At 42.5% G+C, this 22227-nt stretch overlaps 1 protein-coding gene across 4 annotated transcripts in view; it reads right to left on the reverse strand.

Moving 5' to 3' along the window:
- The window catches only part of GGT1 (gamma-glutamyltransferase 1), a 336039-nt gene that overhangs the window by 40236 nt on the left and 273576 nt on the right, over window positions 1-22227 (reverse strand). For all 4 annotated transcript variants that reach the window (XM_073629226.1, XM_073629227.1, XM_073629229.1 and 1 more), the window contains 3 exons: window positions 17053-17142; window positions 11557-11749; window positions 4823-4980 (listed from right to left, as the gene is read on the reverse strand). In XM_073629226.1, the coding sequence (XP_073485327.1) occupies window positions 4823-4980; window positions 11557-11749; window positions 17053-17142 (441 nt within the window). The remainder of the gene's footprint in view (window positions 1-4822; window positions 4981-11556; window positions 11750-17052; window positions 17143-22227) is intronic.

The following is a 22227-nucleotide window of genomic DNA, read 5'->3' on the forward strand; positions in this document are numbered from 1 at the left end:
ATTTAAGTTCATTTTTTTCCTCATTAATGTACACACAGCACCCCATATTGACTGAAAAACACAGAATGTTGACAATTTTGCAGATTTATTTAAAAAGAAAAACTGAAATATCAAATGGTCCTAAGTATTCAGACCCTTTGCTGTGACACTCATATATTTAACTCAGGTGCTATCTATTTCTTCTGATCCTCCTTGAGATGGTTCTACACCTTCATTTGAGTCCAGCTGTGTTTGATTATACTGATTGGACTTGATTAGGAAAGCCACACGCCTGTCTATATAAGACCTTACAGCTCAAAGTGCATGTCAGAGCAAAAGGGAATCATGAGGTCAAAAGGAACTGCCTGAAGAGCTCAGAGACAGAATTGTAGCAATGCACAGATCTGCCCAAGGTTACAAAAAATTTCTGCTGCACTTAAGGTTCCTAAGAGCACAGTGGCCTTCATAATCTTTAAATGGAAGACGTTTGGGACGACCAGAACCCTTCCTAGGGCTGGCCGTCCGGCCAAACTGAGCTATCGGGGGAGAAGAGCCTTGGTGAGAGAGGTAAAGAAGAACCCAAAAGATCACTGTGGCTGAGCTTCAGAGATGCAGTCAGGAGATGGGAGAAAGTTTAGAAAGGCAACCATTACTGCAGCCCTCCACCAGTCGGGCATTATGGCAGAGTGGCCTGACGGAAGCCTCTCCTCAGTGCAGGACACATGAAAGCCTGCATGGAGTTTGCTAAAAAAACACCTGAAGGACTCCAAGATGGTGAGAAATAAGATTCTCTGGTCTGATGAGACCAAGATAGAACTTTTTGGCATTAATTCTAAGTGGCATGTGTGGAGAAAACCAGGTACTGCTCATCACCTGTCCAATACAGTCCCAACAGTGAAGCATTGTGGTAGCAGCATCATGCTGTGGGGGTGTTTTTCAGCTGCAGGGACAGGACGCAATTGAGGAAAAGATGAATGCGGCCAAGTACAGGGATATCCTGGACGAAAACCTTCTCCAGAGTGCTCAGGACCTCAGACTGGGCTGAAGGTTTACCTTCCAACAAGACGATGAGCCTAAGCACACAGCTAAAATAACGAAGGAGTGGCTTCACAACAACTCCGTGACTGTTCTTGAATGGCCCAGCCAGAGCCCTGACTTAAACCCAATTGAGCATCTCTGGAGAGACCTAAAAATGGCTGTCCACCAACGTTTACCATCCAACCTGACAGAACTGGAGAGGATCTGCAAGGAGGAATGGCAGAGGATCCCCAAATCCAGGTGTGAAAAACTTGTTGCATCTTTCCCAAAAAGACTCATGGCTGTATTAGATCAAAAGGGTGCTTCTACTAAATACTGAGCAAAGGGTCTGAATACTTAGGACCCTGTGATATTTCAGTTTTTCTTTTTTAATAAATTGCAATAATAATATTGCAAAAATGTCAACAATTCTGTGTTTTTCTGTCACTATGGGGTGCTGTGTGTACATTAATGAGGAAAAAAATGAACTTAAATGATTTTAGCAAATGGCTGCAATATAACAGAGTGAAACATTTAGTGTAAATGGCAGGACTGGCTGTACAGAATTACAAATGTTTTAGTAATTGAGTAATTAATCATATATGTAGTTAAACTGTTGCCTGTGTGCCAGGAGTTACACATTAACTTCATATATGTGTAGCGCCTTCCCCAGTTTTCCAGGAGCCTGGTGGTGGAGGAGGCAGGGAGGGCTGACATACGTCCTCAGGGTGCAGGTTACCAGGCATGGTGGGCGATGAACAACATAGAAATTTATCATCACTTTTATGCTTGAAATAAGAGTAGTTTATTTCTCACATGATGAAAAATGCAGGGCACAGGACACCCTTGGTCAAAAATAGTAACAATCTGCAGACAGGCAGATTGGCAGACTCCTTGGACAAAACAAGTGAGATAAGAAATACAGCAGTACAGGAAAAGAGCATTTAAGCTGAACCAGCACATATGTACCTTATAGAATAGGCTGTCTCCTATAGTAACTGAACTTAACTCATGGAAGGTGCAGGAATTTTATGGACGATTCCGTTTTGATACTTTCCCAGGCTCTCCATGGGTCCCTGGTCCATGCAAGAGTCACCTCTGGTACTTCATCTCAGGTCTCCATCCCTTCATTCATGCTCCCAGGTAGTTAGCAGGCTCTCCCATACAGAAGCTTGAGCACATAGTTAGGCCTCGAGCTTTAGGCCTACCCAGCAGGAGCCGTTTCACACACATCCCACCCAGACCGCAGCCTGGGCAGGGGAAGACCCTGACCACCTGACTCTTTCCAAATAAATACCTCCTCCCAACATTCATAGCAGCAAATCTGATTGGCTGAGAAAGGTATGTTTATTCATAACCTGAACTCACTGTAGCTCATCATTAAAGTGGAAGTAAACCCTCCTATCATTTTCAGCCAAAGAAGCTGCCATCTTGGCCATTGTTTAACCGCTTCAGCCCCGGAAGATTTTACCCCCTTCCTGACCAGAGCGTTTTTTGCGATTCGGTACTGTGTCCCTTTAACTGACAATTGCGCGGTCGTGCGACGTAGCTCCCAAACAAAATTGACGTCCTTTTTTTCCCACAAATAGAGCTTTCTTTTGGTGGTATTTAATCACCTCTGCGATTTTAATTTTTTGCGCTATAAACAAAGTAAGAGCAACAATTAAAAAAAAAAAAAAACGCATTATTTTTTACATTTTGCTATAATAAATATCCCCCCAAAAATATATATAAAAAAAAAAATTTCCCTCAGTTTAGGCCGATACGTATTCTTCTACATATTTTTGGTAAAAAAAAAAAAAAAAAAAAAAAAAAAAAAAAAAAATCGCAATAAGCGTTTATTGATTGGTTTGCGCAAAAGTTATAGCGTTTACTAAATAGGGGATAGTTTTATGGCATTTGTATTAATACTGTATTTATTGGCGTAAAACACTCACTTTTTCACCATGAAAATCGGGTGCAAATAGCATGTGCGTGTTATACGCCAATACTTAAATTTTAGCTGCCTCGGAGGGCACAGGGAGCGGGGCGGGACGAGCGCCGTAAGACTACATGCAGTGAGAATCTCCTGTTTACTTGGTGGCCTCTGTAATAGGAAGTTCCGTTTCTTGGGCCACCATTGGACCACTGTTTGTTCTGTCTATCATAGGATTCTTACTGCATGTAATCTGTCGGCACTCATCCCGCCCCCCTCCCTGTCCCCTCTTGCTGCAGATGGGCATCGATCAGGCTGCAATGATGGCAATGGTGAGGCTGCTGCATTGAAGGCAATGGTGAGGCTGCTGCATTGAAGGCAATGGTAAGGCTGCTGCATTGAAGGCAATGGTGAGGCTGCTGCATTGAAGGCAATGGTGAGGCTGCTGCATTGAAGGCAATGGTGAGGCTGCTGCATTGAAGGCAATGGTGAGGCTGCTGCATTGAAGGCAATGGTGAGGCTGCTGCATTGAAGGCAATGGCGAGGCTGCTGCATTGAAGGCAATGGCGAGGCTGCAGATGGGCATTGATCAGGCTGCATTGATGGCAATGGTGAGGCTGCAGATGGGCACTGACCCTTCTTTTGCTTCTTCTTTGTTCCTTATTTAAAATTTAAGTTTTTTTCCTGAAACTTCCCTCTTAAAATGAATGCGCGTGTTATACGCCGATAAATACGGTCATTTTTTTTTTTTACTAGTAATGGCGGCGATCAGCGACTTTTATTGTGACTGCGACGTTGTGGCGGACATGTTGGACATTTTTGACACATTTTTGGGACTATGGTCATTTATACAGCGATAAGTGCGATTAAAAATGCACTGATTACTGTGTAAATGACACTGGCAGTGAAGGGGTTAACCACTAGGGGGCAGGGAGGGGTTAATTAGTACTAGGGGAGTGTTTTCTAACTGAAGGGGGGTTGGGCTAGCTGTGTGTCACTAGACTGATCACTGCTCCCGATGACAGGGAGCAGTGATCAGTGACACTTGTCACTAGGCAGAACGGGGAGATGCTGTTTACATCAGCATCTCCCCGTTCGTCCTCTCCGTGAGGCGATCGTGGGTATCCCCGCGGCGATCGAGTCCGCGGGACCGCGACCCGACTCACGGAGCTCCCGGGCGGCGCGCACGCAATGGCACGGCGGGGAATTCAAATGGACGTACAGGTACGCCCATTTGCTCAGCCATGCCATTCTGCCGACGTACCGACGTAACTGCCATGATGCTGCACATGTGATCAGTTATGACACCAGCCATTGGATGGTTTGATAGTTTGGTTGAGAGCACAACCAACTTGACAGTTACATTCCCGGCATGTGCCGGGAATGTAACGGTTTTATGAAACTATTAAATCAATGGATTTACTTCCGCTTTAAGGATGAGCTCCAGCGTGTTCGCACAGCTCACGTGCAGAGCCCGCCAGGAAGTCAGCACTGCACTGATCACAGGCAGCGAGACATTTCCCGATCACTGCAGCCTCGCATCAGGACAATGTCTCACTGCCTGTGATTAGCGCAGCGCAGTGCCGACTTCCTGGCGGGCTCTGCACGTGGGCTGTGCGAACATGTTGGAGCTCATCCTTACTCATCATATTAATGGTCATAATATTAATTAACAGTGCCATCTACTGACAAAAAAGAGAAGCTAAATAGGATTAGGAAGAAAGCCATTTAACCACTAAACACTACAAATTAGCCAGGTTGGCTACCACCTAGCACAACTAAATTTACCTGTAGCCCTGCTTTGGGACAAGAGGGCTACATATGTTTTTTGCAGAGTGGGTGAAAAACAGAAAATTCAGAGATAGCTCACACAAGCAGAGATCCCACACACTTCATACAGCCTGATCTTACCTGCTTGTTGAATGTCTTTGATGATTTGTTTGGCTAACTGACCACTGTAGAACGACTCAGGATCATCTGCCAGGATCTGTAGCGTTTCTGCCAGTTTAGGCATCTTTACAATATCTCCTTTCTCCAATACTTTCCCCTGTGCGTCACACAACACTTCACTGTGGAGGTTGGCGTAAAAGGTAAAAAAGACATATTTTAAATATGGCCATATTTTATCCCTTAGTAGAGGAGATATGAATAGAAAAACCCCTAGAACGGAATAGGTATTTACCATCTATGTGCCACTGGGGTGATAACCCCTATCTTTTTTGTCCTGGAGAAGTAAGAGGAAATCTCTCACAAGCGAAGGGAAATTCTTTCTTAGGCCTAATTCACACCTATGCATTTTTAGTGCTTTTTGCATTTTGCAGATTTGCACTACAGAATGTATTCCATAGAAAACCATGTTATATGGACTGTAGTGCAAATCTGCAAAATGCACTAAAAAATGCATAGGTGTGAATCAGGCCTTAGACCTCTTAGAAGAGTCGTCCCCACTGGATAATTTCTCTTACCACCTGTTCTAGTAACAATAGTAAAAGTTTTGAATCCCCCCCACACAAAAAGGCACTCTCGAAAGAGGAAAATATTTCCTTACTAAGAGCTGAAAAATGTGGAAAATGTATCCATAAGACCTGCTATAAAGATCACCATACATATTACAATCTGACTTTACACTCACTTTACATCTTCCCAACCTTTTTTATGACTCACACCCCTAGGAAATGTTTAATTAATGTTTGCTCCCAAAAGTAATACCACATTTGAGGATGAAGAAGTCTAGTTTGTAATTTGTGAACCACAAATTACACCACATACAAGACCGCGGGTGAACAAATTGAACGTTAAAAAAAAAAAAAAATCTTTTAACTCAGTGCATAAGATGTAGATATAAATTGAGCAGTTAGATTTCTAATTTATTCAGAAAATTTTTTTAAATGGTAAAGGCAATCCCAATTGTAAATTCAATGACTTCTTTGCTCCTGCTTATCATTCATGATTTTGTAAAAATGAAGAATTTTATTGCTGACTGCAATCCATGGGTGTGCCGCTGGATTCAGGCGATTCCAACATTTTGTCCTAATTGAAAAAAAAGAGATCTGAATCCAGATTCACAGTATGTGGCTGCAGATGAAATGGGGACATGAAGAGCTTTTCCACCAATTCTTGAGAACATACCCAGTGTTGCACATCAAAACTCCTCCAAATGCTTTTAAATTGCATTTTAAGAGCTTAATTTGGCTGAAAAGAAAAAAGATCTTCCTTCAGCAATTCATCATCTGACATTTACTCCAAATTGTAGGAACATGGATTCATAATCCATTTTTCTGAAATCTTCAGGTTTCCAGCAGCAAAAAATATACAGTACATTCATAGATTTATGAGTGAAACAATATATATGATGAATAAGTCAGATGTGTTATAATGATTTTATATCATTATTATGACAATCAGTAAAGGTACTTACTTTACTTAGGTATATGGCAATTCTATTATTCTATACTTGTGTTTAAATAATCAATGAGACTACTATCTACTCAACATGACCATACACCACTACTGCTCAAGGCATACTGGCAGTGATGGCTCATGAATGGTCGCTTAGGGACACAAGCCACTCTGTGTCATACACTCTGAAATTCCATCCCACATCTCAGGTTGGGAAACCCTGATCTAAACTATCCAATTTTTCTTTTTTAAAGAATAAAGTTTACTCAAAGTTCAGCACAGATACACAAAAAGTGATACCTAAAAAAAGGGCCAGGAGACAGATTCTTCCCCTAATGGAGGTCACAGTCAAACCATCAGATGTAGGTATATGGTACACGTGGTTACTACATGCAATAGAGCCAACTTAGCAAGTGAAAGTGAGTCACGCAATCACAATACTTAACCATCTAAGCCCTGGAAGAATTAACCCCCTTCCTGACCAGTGCGTTTTTTGTGATTCGGCACTGCATCGCTTTAACTGACAATTGCGCGGTTGTGCGATGTGGCTCCCAAACAAAATTGACTTCCTTTTTCCCACAAATAGAGCTTTCTTTTGGTGGTATTTGATCACCTCTGCGGTTTTTATTTTTTGTGCTATAAACAAAAAAACTTTTTTCCTCAGTTTAGGCCGATACGTATTCTTCTACATATTTTTGGAAAAAAAAAAAATTTAAAAAATTGAAATAATGCCCCGTACACACGTCGGACTTTGTTCGGACATTCCGACAACAAAATCCTAGGATTTTTTCCGACGGATGTTGGCTCAAACTTGTCTTGCATACACACGGTCACACAAAGTTGTCGGAAAATCTGATCGTTTTAAACGCGGTGACGTAAAACATGTACGTCGGGACTATAAACGGGGCAGTGGCCAATAGCTTTCATCTCTTTATTTATTCTGAGCATGCGTGGCACTTTGTCCGTCGGATTTGTGTACACACGATCGGAATTTCCGACAACGGATTTTGTTGTCGGAAAATTTTATCTCCTGCTCTCCAACTTTGTGTGTTGGAAAATCCGATGGAAAATGTCCGATGGAGCCCACACATGGTCGGAATTTCTGACACGCTCCGATCGGACATTTTCCATCGGAAAATCCGACCGTGTGTACGGGGCATTAGCGTTTATTGATTGGATTGCTCAAAAGTTATAGCGTTTACAAAATAGGGGATAGTTTTATGGTATTTTTATTAATAATTTTTTTTTACTAGTAATGGCGGCGATCAGCGATTTTTATCGTGACTGCGACATTATGGCGGACACATCGGACATTTTTGACACATTTTTGGGACCATTGTCATTTATACAGCAATCAGTGCTATACAAATGCACGGATTCCTGTGTAAATGACACTGGCAGTGAAGGGGTTAACCACTAGGGGGCTAGGGAGGGGTTAAGTGTGTCCTAGGGATGTGTTACTAACTGTTGGGGGGCGTGGCTACATGTGACACATCACTGATCTCTGCTCCCAATCACAAGGCGCAGAGATCAGTGTCACTGTTACTAGGCAGAACGGCGAGATGCTTGTTTACATTAGCATCTCCCTGTTCGTCCTCTCCGTGAGGTGATCGCGGGTATTCTCACAGCGATCGAGTCCACGGGACCCGCGACCCAGCTCACGGAGCTCTCGGCCGACGCGCACGCAATGGCATGGCGGCAAATGCAAAGGGACGTACGGGGGTGCCCATTTACCCAGTCGTGCCATTCTGCCGACGTACACATCGGCATGCGCCGGTGGGGAAGCAGTTAAAGCGCAACTCCACTTTTGTTGAGAAAAAAAACATTCCCCTCTGGGTGATCAATGTACATTGCAATGATTATAACAAACTTCGTTGCAGATTCCTGCCCATTGTTATTCTGAAGAAATCCATCCATGTGCGTTTCTCTGTGCCTCTGTTCTGAGTAGGTCTAATGGGAGTGGTTATATAATTAACTGTCAGATGTGGAGCTACAGGGCACTAATCTGCCGGGCCTGCATCCCTTTAGACAGGTTCCTATTGAAAGTATCTCTCAAAAAATGAAATTTTTGTTGCAAGGGACGCCTGAAATCTGACTTGTATCTTAGGCGGACTTCTGGGAAAATTGGTGAGCCAATCACACAAGCAGGAAATTATGTTTCTGGTGAGTGGTCAGTACACACTGTGTACAGAAAACTCCAGGTAGCCATATTGCAATGTATTCTCAGAAAATTACATTGGCTGCAAATTGAAAAGGAAAGGTAATTTTTATAACATTCAAATTGCAAAACGATTGGTGTCGCAATCATGTGCGCTATATTTTTTCTTTATTTGCAATTTTTTTCCCACGAAAGTGGAGTTCCCCCTTAACGTGGATGGAGGGCTTAATGCCTCTTAACCATGTATAAACAAAGTGTTAAGGAAAGAAAAGAGGGGTAGATGGGAAAAGAGGTGAAGGGGACTGGACCCGGCTGGGGCAAGCTCGACAAAACCAACACTGGCACAAGATAGCAGTGTTTAAATCATAAAAAAGATTGAAGGTGTAGGTAACTAGAGAAATTGATCTAAGTGCTCCATGTCACCACAAACCTGACAAAACGGTCATGTAGATGAGCTATTAGCACCTTCATCCATTTGGTTTAGTTCACTAACCCACTTCCGAATGTGCAAGATGGTCGATCTCCAATGCCTACAGTTAAGAGCCCAGCATGCAGGGAGGAGGAATCAGAGAAGGCCTTTCTTTATTGCCTTAAAAGAGAAGTATGGGTTTCCTTTTTTTAGCTTACATCTATTCTATGTGAGCTGCTGATTTCTAAAAATCTTTCCAGCCCTCTCAGAAGTGCTCCCATTCTGTTAAAATCAAGCTAAATACCTGTGGGAGGGTCAAGAGACTTTCATACAGCGTCATAACGAAAATGGTCTGACTCAGTGAAAACAATTTATTTGTAAAGCAGAATACACATATGGATGTGACAGCACACAGGCATTCCATGCATTACTGGTATAGTAAAATTAAATGAAATCAGAGCTAACATTGTATAGGAGTACAGGGGATGGGGAGGGGGATGACGGGACTGTATAGGAGCAGAGGGGATGGAGATGATGGGACTGTATAGGAGCAGAGGGGATGGGGATGATGGGACTGTATAGGAGTACAGGGGATGGGGGATAGGGATGACATCAGTGGGAGAGGGATGGTGGTGGGGGGATGGGATCAGTGACAGAGGGATGATTTGCTCCTTATCATTTCTCCTCTTTAGATATAACAGTGCTATGTGTAGAGAGCTCACCAGTGTTAATTTCTGTACACGAGAAGTTTTCAGTGACTCTACCCCCTCCCCCATCGGCTGGCAGAGACACTGACATGAACTTTGAATGAGTGAGGGGGGGGGGGAATTCGGAGGACACAGGAAGGAACATTAAAGCCAAGGGGAGAGGTGTTGGAGTCTTGCAGAGGAGAGCTTGCAGATAACAGCCAGGGAAAAGTTAGAACTTCACTGCTTGTATCACATGGTCTCTCTGCTTCCGGGTTTTAGCTGGGGACATGCTGCCATGTAAACAGAGGCACATGAAGAACGTGCTCCTTCTAGATAGCAGCCTGGGTGTGCACCTCTTCACCAGGCACACACACACACACGTCCTCCAGAGGGAGAGAGTGAAAGAATGGCTGGATTGTGGAGCTGTGTCCATCCCTTGGAAACTTTTGAACTGAAAAAGAACCGTCAGAGTCTGATTCTGGACACTTCAAAAGACTATCCTGCAAAAACTAAAGGGCTGAGGAAAGAAAGAAAACGCAATGCATGTATGAGGGTAGCATGTACTACCTATTTTTGCATTCCCATACTTCTTCTTTAATGGGATGATGAGGTGCAAAGCCACCTCTGGAGTCTCTGGCCAATCGTGCCCATGATTTGGTTGCAAAATCTGAAGATGATTCTCCAGTAAAGTCAAATATAATGGCAAGTCCACCAACTGTACAAAAAAAGGTGGAGACACCTCTGCTTGTGTGCTCCTGGTGGGCAGTGTAAACATGTCTTTTTGTGCTCACCGACATACATAATCCTAGTGGCAAGCCAATATTTCCCCTGCTTCCTGTGAGTGCCTGACAGCGGCTGAAGCATGTGCTGTCCGCTGAGTCCATGTGCATCTGAAGCACAATGGGAGCATGCTGCGCGTAAGTGATCTTGAAACATCTTGAGTTTTGACACACTGGGATGTGTAAAAGTATTGAGGCATGTTCTACTGTACCTACTACTGTACTACTACTGTAGTAATGTAGAGAATGCAAAAACACAAAAAGATGCCTAGTCCTTAGTACTAAAATAATCTACAGACAAGAATATTTTTATTCAATGTAACTAAGTTAAATTGGTATTAATTAGAATGAGGCTAATCTAAAGTATGCATAGCTAAAACCAAAGTGCATGTTAAGATTGTCAGAAACCATGAACCAGACTGAGACAGAAGTACAGTTAAATCACACTTGTTTAATAATAAAAAAAAAAAAAAAAAAAAAAGGTAAACCGAGTAAACGTAGTCAAAACATAGCCAGAGTTCAGGAACCGGAACGTATAGTCAGACAAGCCAAAACGTCATGGAGCCAGAAATCAGCGTAGAACAGCAAGCAGGATCTGGAGCCAGAATGAATGTCAGCCAAGCAAGTCTTTAACAGGAACACAGTAGAGCGTCTAGTGATGTGGAAGGTAGAGATCATCTGGACTGGACGGCTTAAGTAGGCAGGACTAAGGAGCAGGTTATCAGCGACAGGTGAGTCACTATGGAGAGATAGTAGCTGGCAATTAGCCGACAGCTGAGCAGCCAGCTTTGAGAAGGAAGGGCTGAGCCCAGCCCTGACAAAGATATGATTAGTTCCTATATTCTCAGACAGGCAGATATGGGACATAGGGAGTTCCTTGGTGGCACAATTGCAAGTTTGGTAACACAAGTCTTAAGGCATCAAGTTGCCCTAAAGGCAATATGCACAGTTTGTTGTACCCCCCCCCTTATATCAACGCAAAAGGGTACCTTAAAAGGTTATTAAATGGAGGAAAAAGGATAGGTGATGCTGACATAATAAATAAAGCTAAAAATAAAAATAGGATGCACAAATAATACAGGTAAAATGATGCATAAGCTATACAAAATATAAACAATGTAAAATGTACATAAGCTTTAAAACTGGTAGCAGTGCAGACAATAAGGTGTGCAATTAGGACTATAAGCAAGTCACCATATGTTGCTCCTTACCATAGTGATTTGTCCGATTCAATATGATTCTTGGCAGAAGACAGGCCCTGAGACAAACCCAGGCCAACTGGAAATCCTTCTCTTGCCAATTTAATGCTCGGTTCAAACAAACGTTTCCATGGCAACTTGCCATGTCGCTCGTGTGCTACCTTGTATCCTCGAATCTCTCCTGGTACTGCTATGGACAATCCACCTGAAGAACATGATAGTGTAGCATGTAAGCTATAGGGTCAAGTGAAATAAGGTGTAAAGAAATCAGTAGAAAAGAAGATTGGTCACAAAATTTAAATAAGGCAAACGTGCCAGATATAGCCACTTTGTTTTTGCCAAAAAGGATTGTTCTTGATTTAATTCATTTTTAGAAGACCATTGCTCTTCTTTATGGAAACCAAGGTCAAAGGGCTGAGGCATGGAGTGTCATTGTTACATGGATCTCTTGCAAAGGCTAAATCAGGCAGTATTCCATAAATCCCCCGTGTTGAGGCCAGTGTGAGTCCTATCCTCTTCCCCAAAAATATTGGCAAGTGCCAGATCCCATCCTGACCAGCACAGAAAACTGATGGTTGAACTGATTTTTCCCACTACAACTGGCCAGCAGTTACATTCCTAAATATAAATGTAGCGCTTACCCCCGAAGGAGCTGCTGATTAATTGTTATATCCGTAATTCACATTTACCACCTAACCCATAAATTCAGAAACAGTCCATATTGAATTTTTCTCTTGCTTTATTAAGAAACATGAACTGGGATAGGAGAAGGGTTTCTTTTGAGATGCGCTTTTGTTGCTTTATCATCTTTTTACTTGCCTCTCTTGCAAAGAACTAGAATAATTGCGGATAATAGGAAATCACTTTGTGCGATTTCTTAAATCAGGGAAGATGGAAGTAGATTTGATAGAGAATAATCGATAAAGAGTCACTCTGAATAACTTCATCTGCAGAACTTTTCAAGAACAGTCCGTTTCTCTATGGTAGCTTTACTGCTACCTTTTTACCACCACTTCCCATCTGCATGGTACTTCCAAGTTGAGCTAAAGAAAAGTCACTCTGAATAACTCCTCCCGCTTGACTGATTGAAATCCCGGGGCATTGCTGAACCCAAAGTCACAGGCCATCACCGCCTGTCTCACTGACTTGCGTACCAACATCCCTCAGCCTCTGGCAGTACCCTTCCCTTGGGCTTTTACTCACGTGATCAATAGTCCATGTGCCACTCATACAATCAATCGCCCAGTTTCCTTCAGTTTTGTTGCTACTTCTTCCGCAATGATTCTTTGTTCCCTTTTCTCCTTTCTGGCCCGCTCCCTTCCCCGCAGGGGCGGCCAATGACACCAGCGACTACATGCTGTACGGTGTCGTCTCTTCCTCTGTGGAGACCGGTTCCCCACCCTCTTCGCCAGGGGGGGGGGCTCCATTGGCTCCCCGGGGAGGGAACCTCTCCCCTCCGGGAACCAGGCTGGCTTCTCCAAGCTCGAACTGGAAAACTCTTTATCCGGACCATGTGACCCGGCTTTTATATGAGAGTCCTGGGGCATTTCCAAACAAATTAATGATTGGCCGAAACTCGCACACAAACCACCTGCCACTCAAATCCCAAATGAACAAACAGGCCTGCTGTAATGGTACAAGCCTGCCTAGATTTACCTGACATTGTAAACTAGCAAAAAGGCCACCTACATAAAAGTAAAGGAAAGCAATGCAACCCATGTAATGTAATGTTATCTAGTGTAAATCCTACAAATATTCTCCACTGCTCAGTGGTTCTCTTTAGAGTGTGTCTGATTTATATATATAAATCAGACATACTCTAAAGAGAGCCATACAAATATATACATACAACTATGTATATACATATATATACAACCATACAAGTATATATTTGTACGGTGCTCGGGCTTGCCAAAAACTACCATAAATTGTGCCTTACTTCAAATCAAAAAAAAAAAAAAAAAATAGTGTTCTAGTGCATTCAAACCTTATATCACCTTATTCACATAATTAATAACAAATGAATAAATGGATATTCAGAACACCCAAATATAAAGTACTAGTGCTTACAACAAAAATAAATGTGCAATATTAAATATAGAAACACAAAAGTTCCAATTCATATATCTTTGTGATAAAATCTCTTGTGCTCAAATTAAAGTGCTTGGTATCAATTTGGCTTTAAATCTTCAACTCGTGTCTCACACAATCCACAAAGAAAAAAGTGCTCAGTGCTGTCCCTTTAAGCTTTTAAACATGCTCCACACCGTGCATCCCCTTTCAACCACACTCACCAGAGCTGGCTGACTTCTTATTCTCATAAGCAGGTCACAAATGCTTTTGGAACAATGACCTTCCACTCTACGGTGACAAGGTTTGCTCCTTTAGGATGCCTCTATGTATGGTAGTTTGCCACGTGCATGCATGTAAGAGAAATAGAGGAGAGACCCAAGACAGTCTCTAATAGTGTAATTCCATTTTATTAAAATATTAGGGCCACTCCTGATGACATCAGAGTGATGAAATGTATTGGGTGGGGCTTATTGCTCCACTTCTGCTATCATAGTGTCCGGTCTGTGGAAGGCACATGAGTATTGAGGAAGTAACACAACGTGATGCATAATTATCCTGTATGTATATTTTTAATCGACTTTAACAAAACAGAATGACACTATTACACTGAGGATGCTCAAGTGTCATCGTTCAACATAACTATGTAACTATGTTCAAAACACCCTCTTAATTAGTGATCACTACCTTATCTCTGAATCAAATCTCACACATGCAAACATTACCAGCTATAGTTTCCCTGTTGTGCTTTTATTTATTTTATTTATTCCAGATACTTATACATAGGTGGTATCAAAATGTTTCAATACTAGTTTTGTAACATGCCAACAGATGACAGCACAAGGCTGCACGCACAGTCACAGGGAGCACTGACTTTTATAAGTCAGTGTTCCAAAAGACATCGTCCTGTTTACATCAGGAGCTGTGCAACTGGTGCTACTCTGACCATGTACATTACCACATCTGTTAAACTGAGCAAATCTGCCACAGAAACATGACATGATTCAGCAAATTTACAGCATTCGAGGTGTTTTGAGTGGCACGCGTGCTTCAAGAGCGGAAAAACATCACTGGAAGACGACGAGAGATCAAGACCTTAAACGAGCTCCATCCCCAAAAATGTCAAAACCATTTGGCAACTTGTGTATAATGCCCGTTGGAGAACAACTGTGCCTGCAACTCAAAACACCTCGAAAGACTCATTGCAGCATCGCTGTAAACTTGCCGAATCATGTCAAATGCCTCTGTGGCAGATTTGCCCAGTTTCACGCAGAACTTCACGTATGCTCTTTGTTCTAACATGTTCTCCATGATGAAATAGCAGACGTGGTAAAGCAGGTGGTCAGAATACCACCAGTTGCATAGCTCCCGATGTACACATGACTAGGTCTTTAGGTACACTGACTTTTGAAAGTCAGTGCTCCCTGTGACTTTGCATGCAGCCTTGGGCTGCCATCTGTTGGCGTGTTACAAAACCAGTCTCAAAACTTTTTGATACCACCTTGTATAGCACTGAATTTACACAGGGGTTGGACAAAAATATGAAAACACGACATGATTTGCAAGTGTAAAAGTGATGAGATGTTTCGAGTTGAAAGCGGAAGTGACGTAACATTTTTTTGCTTCCGCTGTGTGATGAGACACCTAGCTAAAAGGTAGGAAGCCTCAGTTTCATCAATTACTGCATACAATGCATGCAATGCCTTCAAAGAGGGCAAATTGTTGGTGCCCGCTTAGCAAGTGCTTCTGTGACTGAAGTTTCCAATTTTTTTGCAGTGTTGCCAGGTACAGTATCAAAAGTTATGACAGCATATACAGTTTCCTGGGAAACTGTCATCTGATAAGCATAAGTGCAGTCGACATGGTCAACTGGCTGAAAGAGACAAAAAGACATTGCACAAAGCTGTGACCCAGATTTTTGCATGAAGATTGGTATCAGATTCCATTATCCACCAACCAAGACTTATATTTGTCAATTTCCAGGGGAATTCAGGTCCTGTCTATGGCCCAAAACCATATTAGGTAACGATTTTGTTCTTTTAACATACTTGTTTCCATAATTTTGTCCAACTCCTGTATACTGTACATTCCCTGCGCTCAAGTAGCTTACAATCTAAGGCTGCCCACACATTATACAATTTTCTTGTACAATTTTCCTTTAGATTTACCAAAACCATATAATATCAGGTCAAACCTAAACACTTTAAATTTTATGCAATCAGGCAGACGCTTGCGCTACATAGTTGAAGGTAAATCTGAAGGAAATTGAATAAGAAAATTGAATAATGTATGTCCAGCTTTACTCACATTCATACATACTAAGACCAATTTAGACAGGAGCCAATAACTTACCAGCATGTCTTTGGGGTGTGAGTGGTAAGTACTCTGGGAAAACCCACGCAGGCACAGGAAGAACATGCAAACTCCAGGCAAGAAGTGCCATGCTTGGGATTCAAACAGACAACTTTAGTGCTGCTAGGTGGAAGTGATAACCACTTAGCCACCAACTGTGCTGCCCACTTTGTAAACAAACACATAATGCCAGTAAAAAGCATGTTGGCACGTGATGTGTTGTCTGTATTGTGATCAAAAGTAATCTCTAGACTCTTGACAAAGGGCCAAAAGTTGCCTTTTAGATGGTAGCATTTATTAAACTAACAATTTTGGGGGGCGCACTGATTTTTATTTTTCATTTTATGTACCCATCGTCTAGAACAGAGCAAAATGTGCCCTTAGATACACGTTAAGCTTTTAGCTGTCACAGTAAAATGGGTATTTTAGAATAATTAAAAAAAAACATATAAAATATGTTTGTACTGAAAATTTATTTATTATTACATTTACTATTGCAGTATGTATTATTAGAAACATTATTACTCCAATGACCAACTTTGAGTAAATAAAATTGAGTACATCTAATGGAGAAATTTTTTTTTGACACAAGGATTGGCTTAAGCACTCAAAGGGAAAGAAGTTGCAGGCATATTAGGTATGTTGGCAGTTGAGTGCTTTGGGAGGTCAGGATTTTGTTTCTTGGGAAAGTGGAAAAAGCCATCTGGAGTATGTTCTTACTCCATACTGGGGTGTATTGGGAATATAGGATTCAATATTAAAAAAAAAAAAAAAGTCAATGGGTTTGTTTACAAAAGGTAAATAGACTGTTCCATTTGCAAGGGAATTTTCCCCAGAGGTTATTGAGTATGGTGAAATTTCACTTTGCAAAGAATACTCAATCATGTGCCAGGGAAAACACAAGAAGGTTATTTTTGCTTGCACGTGATTGGATGATGGAAGTCAGCAAAGCTTCACTTCATTCACGAAGCTCTGGGGAAAATTCCCTTGAAAAATGAAATCTGTTTGCAAGAGAATTTTCTCCAGAGCTTACAGATCGTGCAGGGCGGTGTACTATCACACCTTGGATCATTTGTTAATGCTCACCTTTTTGTGATAACGCAGTACTATTCCCAAACATCCCCTCACTGGCATTCGATGGTGCTGTCTCTCGAGCATTTATTATTTCAGCATTTCCTGAAAGAAAAAAAAAAAAAAAAAAAAAAAAAAAATCTACCATCTTCAGTGGTCATATAATTTAAGATATAAAAGCATTCTAGGCAGGTCTTTTTTGAATGGTTATACAGAAAACTATACAAAATAGCCCAGTGATCTCTATCAATGTGTATTTTTCAGTTATCTATACAGTTGGGATTATCAGTGTTGTTCCCCAAGGGCTCTTTCCCCCTGGCTTGCAGTTGCAGTGCAGTTCCGCAATGTAAAATAGCCCTTCAGATATTAGAAATAAAAAGTAACAAAAAAACAAAAACAAAAAACAGGCATCTGGAAGAGGCAGTAGAAGCTCCGTAACACCTGCCAGCCGCTGCTATACTGCCCTCTGAAAAGCCACCCAAAGCAGATCATTTTCAGAGGGCTGTAAGCTTCCAATGTAAACATAATGATACAGGTCAAATAAAGAAGAGGCGTTTATCTGCTGGTAAACGCTGTCTCTTATTTTTCTAAAACAATAAGAAGAAATACATAAAAAAAAATATAAAATTTTACTTTCCCTGTCAGCTCATCACTGTTACTACCTTTTATTTCGCTTGCCTTTCCATTTAGATTGTAAGCTCTCACGAGCAAAGCCCTGGGGTACAGGTTCCTTCTTGATGGCTTGTATGGGATGAGCGGACGGTTGACGAGTCCGAGTCAGAGACTGCCATGGTCCCATCGAATCCATCTGTCTCCACATCCGAAAAGCTGACATTTTTTTTAGGCCACTAGAGGGGGTCATAGGTCCATCCCATGAGCGCCGACATCTCCATATATAAAAGAGTTTTTATTGTACACTGAGTTAGTGGTGCACCCAGGGCCATCTTAATGAGCAGGCACCTCTGGGAACTGCCCAGGGGCCCCAGCTGCATGGGGGGCCCCTGCACTTCACCTGTCCCCTTGTAAATATGTACTGCAGTGCTCTGCTTTGCCATGTAGATCGGGTCAGGAGTGTCAGAGGTGCGGGGGAGGCTGCCTACTACACTCCCCTGCCATTTATTCAAGTTAGACTGTCCCAGACCCTCGGGACAGTCTAGTCCCGACTATCTCCCGAGGCAGCAGAAGTTGGTGGGTTGAGCCAAGGGTGTGGCTGCCTCCTCCACTCCTCCCAAAGACTCAAGTTCACTCAGGACCAGGAGAGACCACAGCAGCCCCGGTAGACTTTGCATCCAGGAATCCTGTAAATGACTGAGCACATGTCACTGCATACTGCACTAACCTTCCAATATTTCACCCTATACTATCCAAACCTACCGCTATACCTCCCTCTCTACCCACATCTGCCATCATACCTCCCTATACCCACATCTGCCACCATACCTCCCTATCTACCCACATTGGACAGGTGATGAGCAGTGCCTGGTTTTCTCCACACATACCGCTTAGAATTAAGGCCAAAAAGTTCTATCTTGGTCTCATCAGACCAGAGAATCTTATTTCTCACTATTTTGGAGTTGTTCAGATGTTTTTTTTAGCAAACTCCATGCGGGCTTTCATGTGTCTTGCACTGAGGAGAGGCTTCTGTCGTGCCACTCTGCCATAAAGCCCCGACTGGTGGAGGGCTGCAGTGATGGTTGACTTTCTCCCATCTCCCGACTGCATCTCTGGAGCTCAGCCACACTTAGCTTATATAGACAGGTGTGTGGCTTTCCTAAGCAAGTCCAATCAGTATAATCAAAGACAGCTGGACTCAAATGAAGGTGTAGAACCATCTCAAGGATGATCAGAAGAAACTGACAGCACTTAAGTTAAATATATGAGTGTCACAGCAAAGGGTCTGAATACTTAGGACCATGTGAGATTTCAGTTTTTCTTTTTTAATAAATCTGCAAAAATGTCAACAATTCTGTGTTTTTCTGTCAATATGGGGTGCTGTGTGTACATTAATGAGGAAAAAAAAATGAACTTAAATGATTTTAGTAAATGGCTGCAATATAACAGAGTGAAAAACGTAAGGGGGTCTGAATACTTTCTGTCCCCACTGTACAGACTACTTACAAATTCAGAGGTAAAAAGTGCTTAAAACAATCCAGAGAGCTCGTCGAATCACTTACTGGTTTAGAAAAGCGTGATGACATTACAAGCAATAGCTCCGCCCTCCGTGTTTCATCACATCTGATGCCATAGAGGGGTGTGGTAGTGTTAGATGCACTAGCATATTTAGGTACATTAACTGAAGCCAAACTTCAGCTAACACTTTTTAAGCAGTTAGAGCAAACAGTTCATTTTTTTCTTTTGATATAAAGATTTTACATAAATATATAAAAGCTGATTATTGTAAACACCTCTTTCTGTATTAAAGAATATGCTACCCCAACAAATCATATTCCTGAATTGTGCCTCTATATGCATATGTGCCTGTTGTACCATGTACATGTGGTAAAAAGTGTCCTGTTCTCTTTGTATTGTCTCCTTTGTGTGAAATACCTGATGATCCTGCCAGTCCCCCAGCTTTCCCATTTCAAAATTAACATGCCAAGCATGAGAGCACATCCTTTCCAGTGTGGTTGGTTTTCTGGCTGTTTTCTGAGAGCACAGTCTGCCTGTCCCGCAATGGCCAAGACTTCACTGGGAAGGTCAGTTTACTGTTTCCCCACCCCTAGTTCTCTAAGTTCTTATGTGGCTGAGAAGGGGGATTATGTGATCACCAATAAAAAAAAAGAGACAAGAAGTAATTTTATACACACACACACACACACACACACACAGTATCTCACAAAAGTAAGTACACCCCTCACATTTTTGTAAATATTTTATTATATCTTTTCATGGGACAATGCTGAAGAAATTACATTTTGCTACAATGTAAAGCAGTGAGTGTACAGCTTGTATAACAGTGTAAATTTGCTTTCCACTCAAAATAACTCACACAGCCACTAATGTCTAAACTGCCGGCAACAAAAGTGAGTACACCCCCAAGTGAAAATGTCCAAATTGGGCCCAAAGTGTCAATATTTTGTGTGGCAACCATTATTTTGCAGCACTGCCTTAACTTTCTTGGGCATGGAGTGCTCAAGAGCTTCACAGGTTGCCACTGGAGTCCTCTTCCACTCCTCCATGATGACATCATGGAGCTGGTGGATGTTAGAGACCTTGCGGTCCTCCACCTTCCATTTGAGGATGCCCCACAGATGCTTAATAGGGTTTAGGTCTGGAGACATGCTTGGCCAGTCCATCACCTTTATCCTCAGCTTCTTTAGCAAGGCAGTGGTTGTCTTGGAGGTGTGTTTGGGGTTGTTATGTTGGAATACTGCCCTGTGGCCCAGTCTCCAAAGGGAGGGGGATCATGCTCAGCTTCAGTATGTCACAGTACATGTAGGCATTCATGGTTCCCTCAATGAACTGTAGCTCCCCAGTGCCGACAGCAATCATGCAGCCCCAGGCCATGACACTCACACAATTGTCTTTGTACTCCTCACCTGTCTGCCGCAACCCACGCTTGACACCATCTGAACCAAATAAGTTTATTTTGGTCTCATCAGACCACAGGACATGGTTCCAGTAATCCATGTCTTTAGTCTGCTTGTCTTCAGCAAACTGTTGGCGGACTTTCTTGTTCATCATTTTTAGAAGAGGCTTCCTTCTGGGACGACAGTCATGCAGACCAATTTGATGCAGTGTGCGGCGTATGGTCTGAGCACTGACAGACTGACCCCCCACCTCTTCAACCTCAGCAGCAATGCTGGCAGCACTCATACCTCTAGTTCCCAAAGACAACCTCTGTATATGACGCTGAGCACGTGCACTCAACTGCTTTGGTCGACCATGGCGAGGCCTGTTCTGAGTGAAACCTATCCTGTTAAACCACTGTATGATCTTGGCCACCGTGCTGCAGCTCAGTTTAAGGATCTTGGCAATCTTCTTATAGCCTAGGCCAGGGATATGCAATTAGCGGACCTCCAGCTGTTGCAGAACTACAAGTCCCATGAGGCATAGCAAGACTCTGACAGCCACAAGCATGACACCCAGAGACAGAGGCATGATGGGACTTGTAGTTTTGCAACAGCTGGAGGTCCGCTAATTGCATATCCCTGGCCTAGGCCATCTTATTGCAGAGCAACAATTTTTTTTTCAGATCCTCAGAGAGTTCTTTGCCATGAGGTGCCATGTTGAACTTCCAGTGACCAGTATGAGAGAGTGAGAGCGATAACACCAAAATTAACACACTTGCTCCCCCCATTCACACCTGAGACCTTGTAACACTAATGAGTCACATGACACCAGGGAGGGAAAATAGCTAATTGGGCCCAATTTGGACATTTTCACTTAAGGGTGTACTCACTTTTGTTGCCAGTGGTTTAGACATTAATGGCTGTGTGTTGAGTTATTTTGAGGGGACAGCAAATTTACACTGTTATACAAGCTGTACACTCACTACTTTACATTGTAGCAAAGTGTCATTTCTTCAGTGTTGTCACATGAAAAGATATAATAAAATATTTACAAAAATGTGAGGGGTGTACTCACTTTTGTGAGATACTACTAAATATAATAAATTATATATATATATATATATATATATATATATATATATATATATATATATATATATATATATATATATATATATATATATATATATATATATATATATATATATAGTGCTGGTAGATTTATGATCTACCATCTGATAGGTGAATTGCTCGTTATAGGAAGTTAGATTTGCCTCTGTTCCAGCTTGGCTGACGTTGAGTGCTCCTCTGTCCCAGAGACAACTCGGTGGAGGTGGTCCTCCGAGTTGCATTCTGGGAGAGGGTATTTACGGGACAGACGCCATCTTTAGGGGTTCGTTTTCAGCCACCTGCTGGCCCTCTTGGCCGACAGGTATGTGTTAGAGTACCATCTCGTGGTCCTCCGTTCCGGAGGCCCACGTCGCTGCGGCGCGTGGGTGGGCCCAGAAGCCTGTCTGGGGCCTACCACAGCAGCCGAGGAATGGTCCTGAGCTGTCTATCCAGAGTGAAGAAGCTGGACAACCGAGAAGATCCCAGGGGAGGACCCGTCATGGAAGGATCATGCAGACTGCTGGTCTGGAGAGGGGCCTGGTGACTCGGTTGGAGGACGTATCCTGAA

The sequence above is a fragment of the Aquarana catesbeiana genome, linkage group LG01 (assembly GCF_042186555.1).
Source record: "Aquarana catesbeiana isolate 2022-GZ linkage group LG01, ASM4218655v1, whole genome shotgun sequence".
In the NCBI taxonomy this organism is placed as follows: Eukaryota; Metazoa; Chordata; class Amphibia; order Anura; family Ranidae; genus Aquarana; species Aquarana catesbeiana.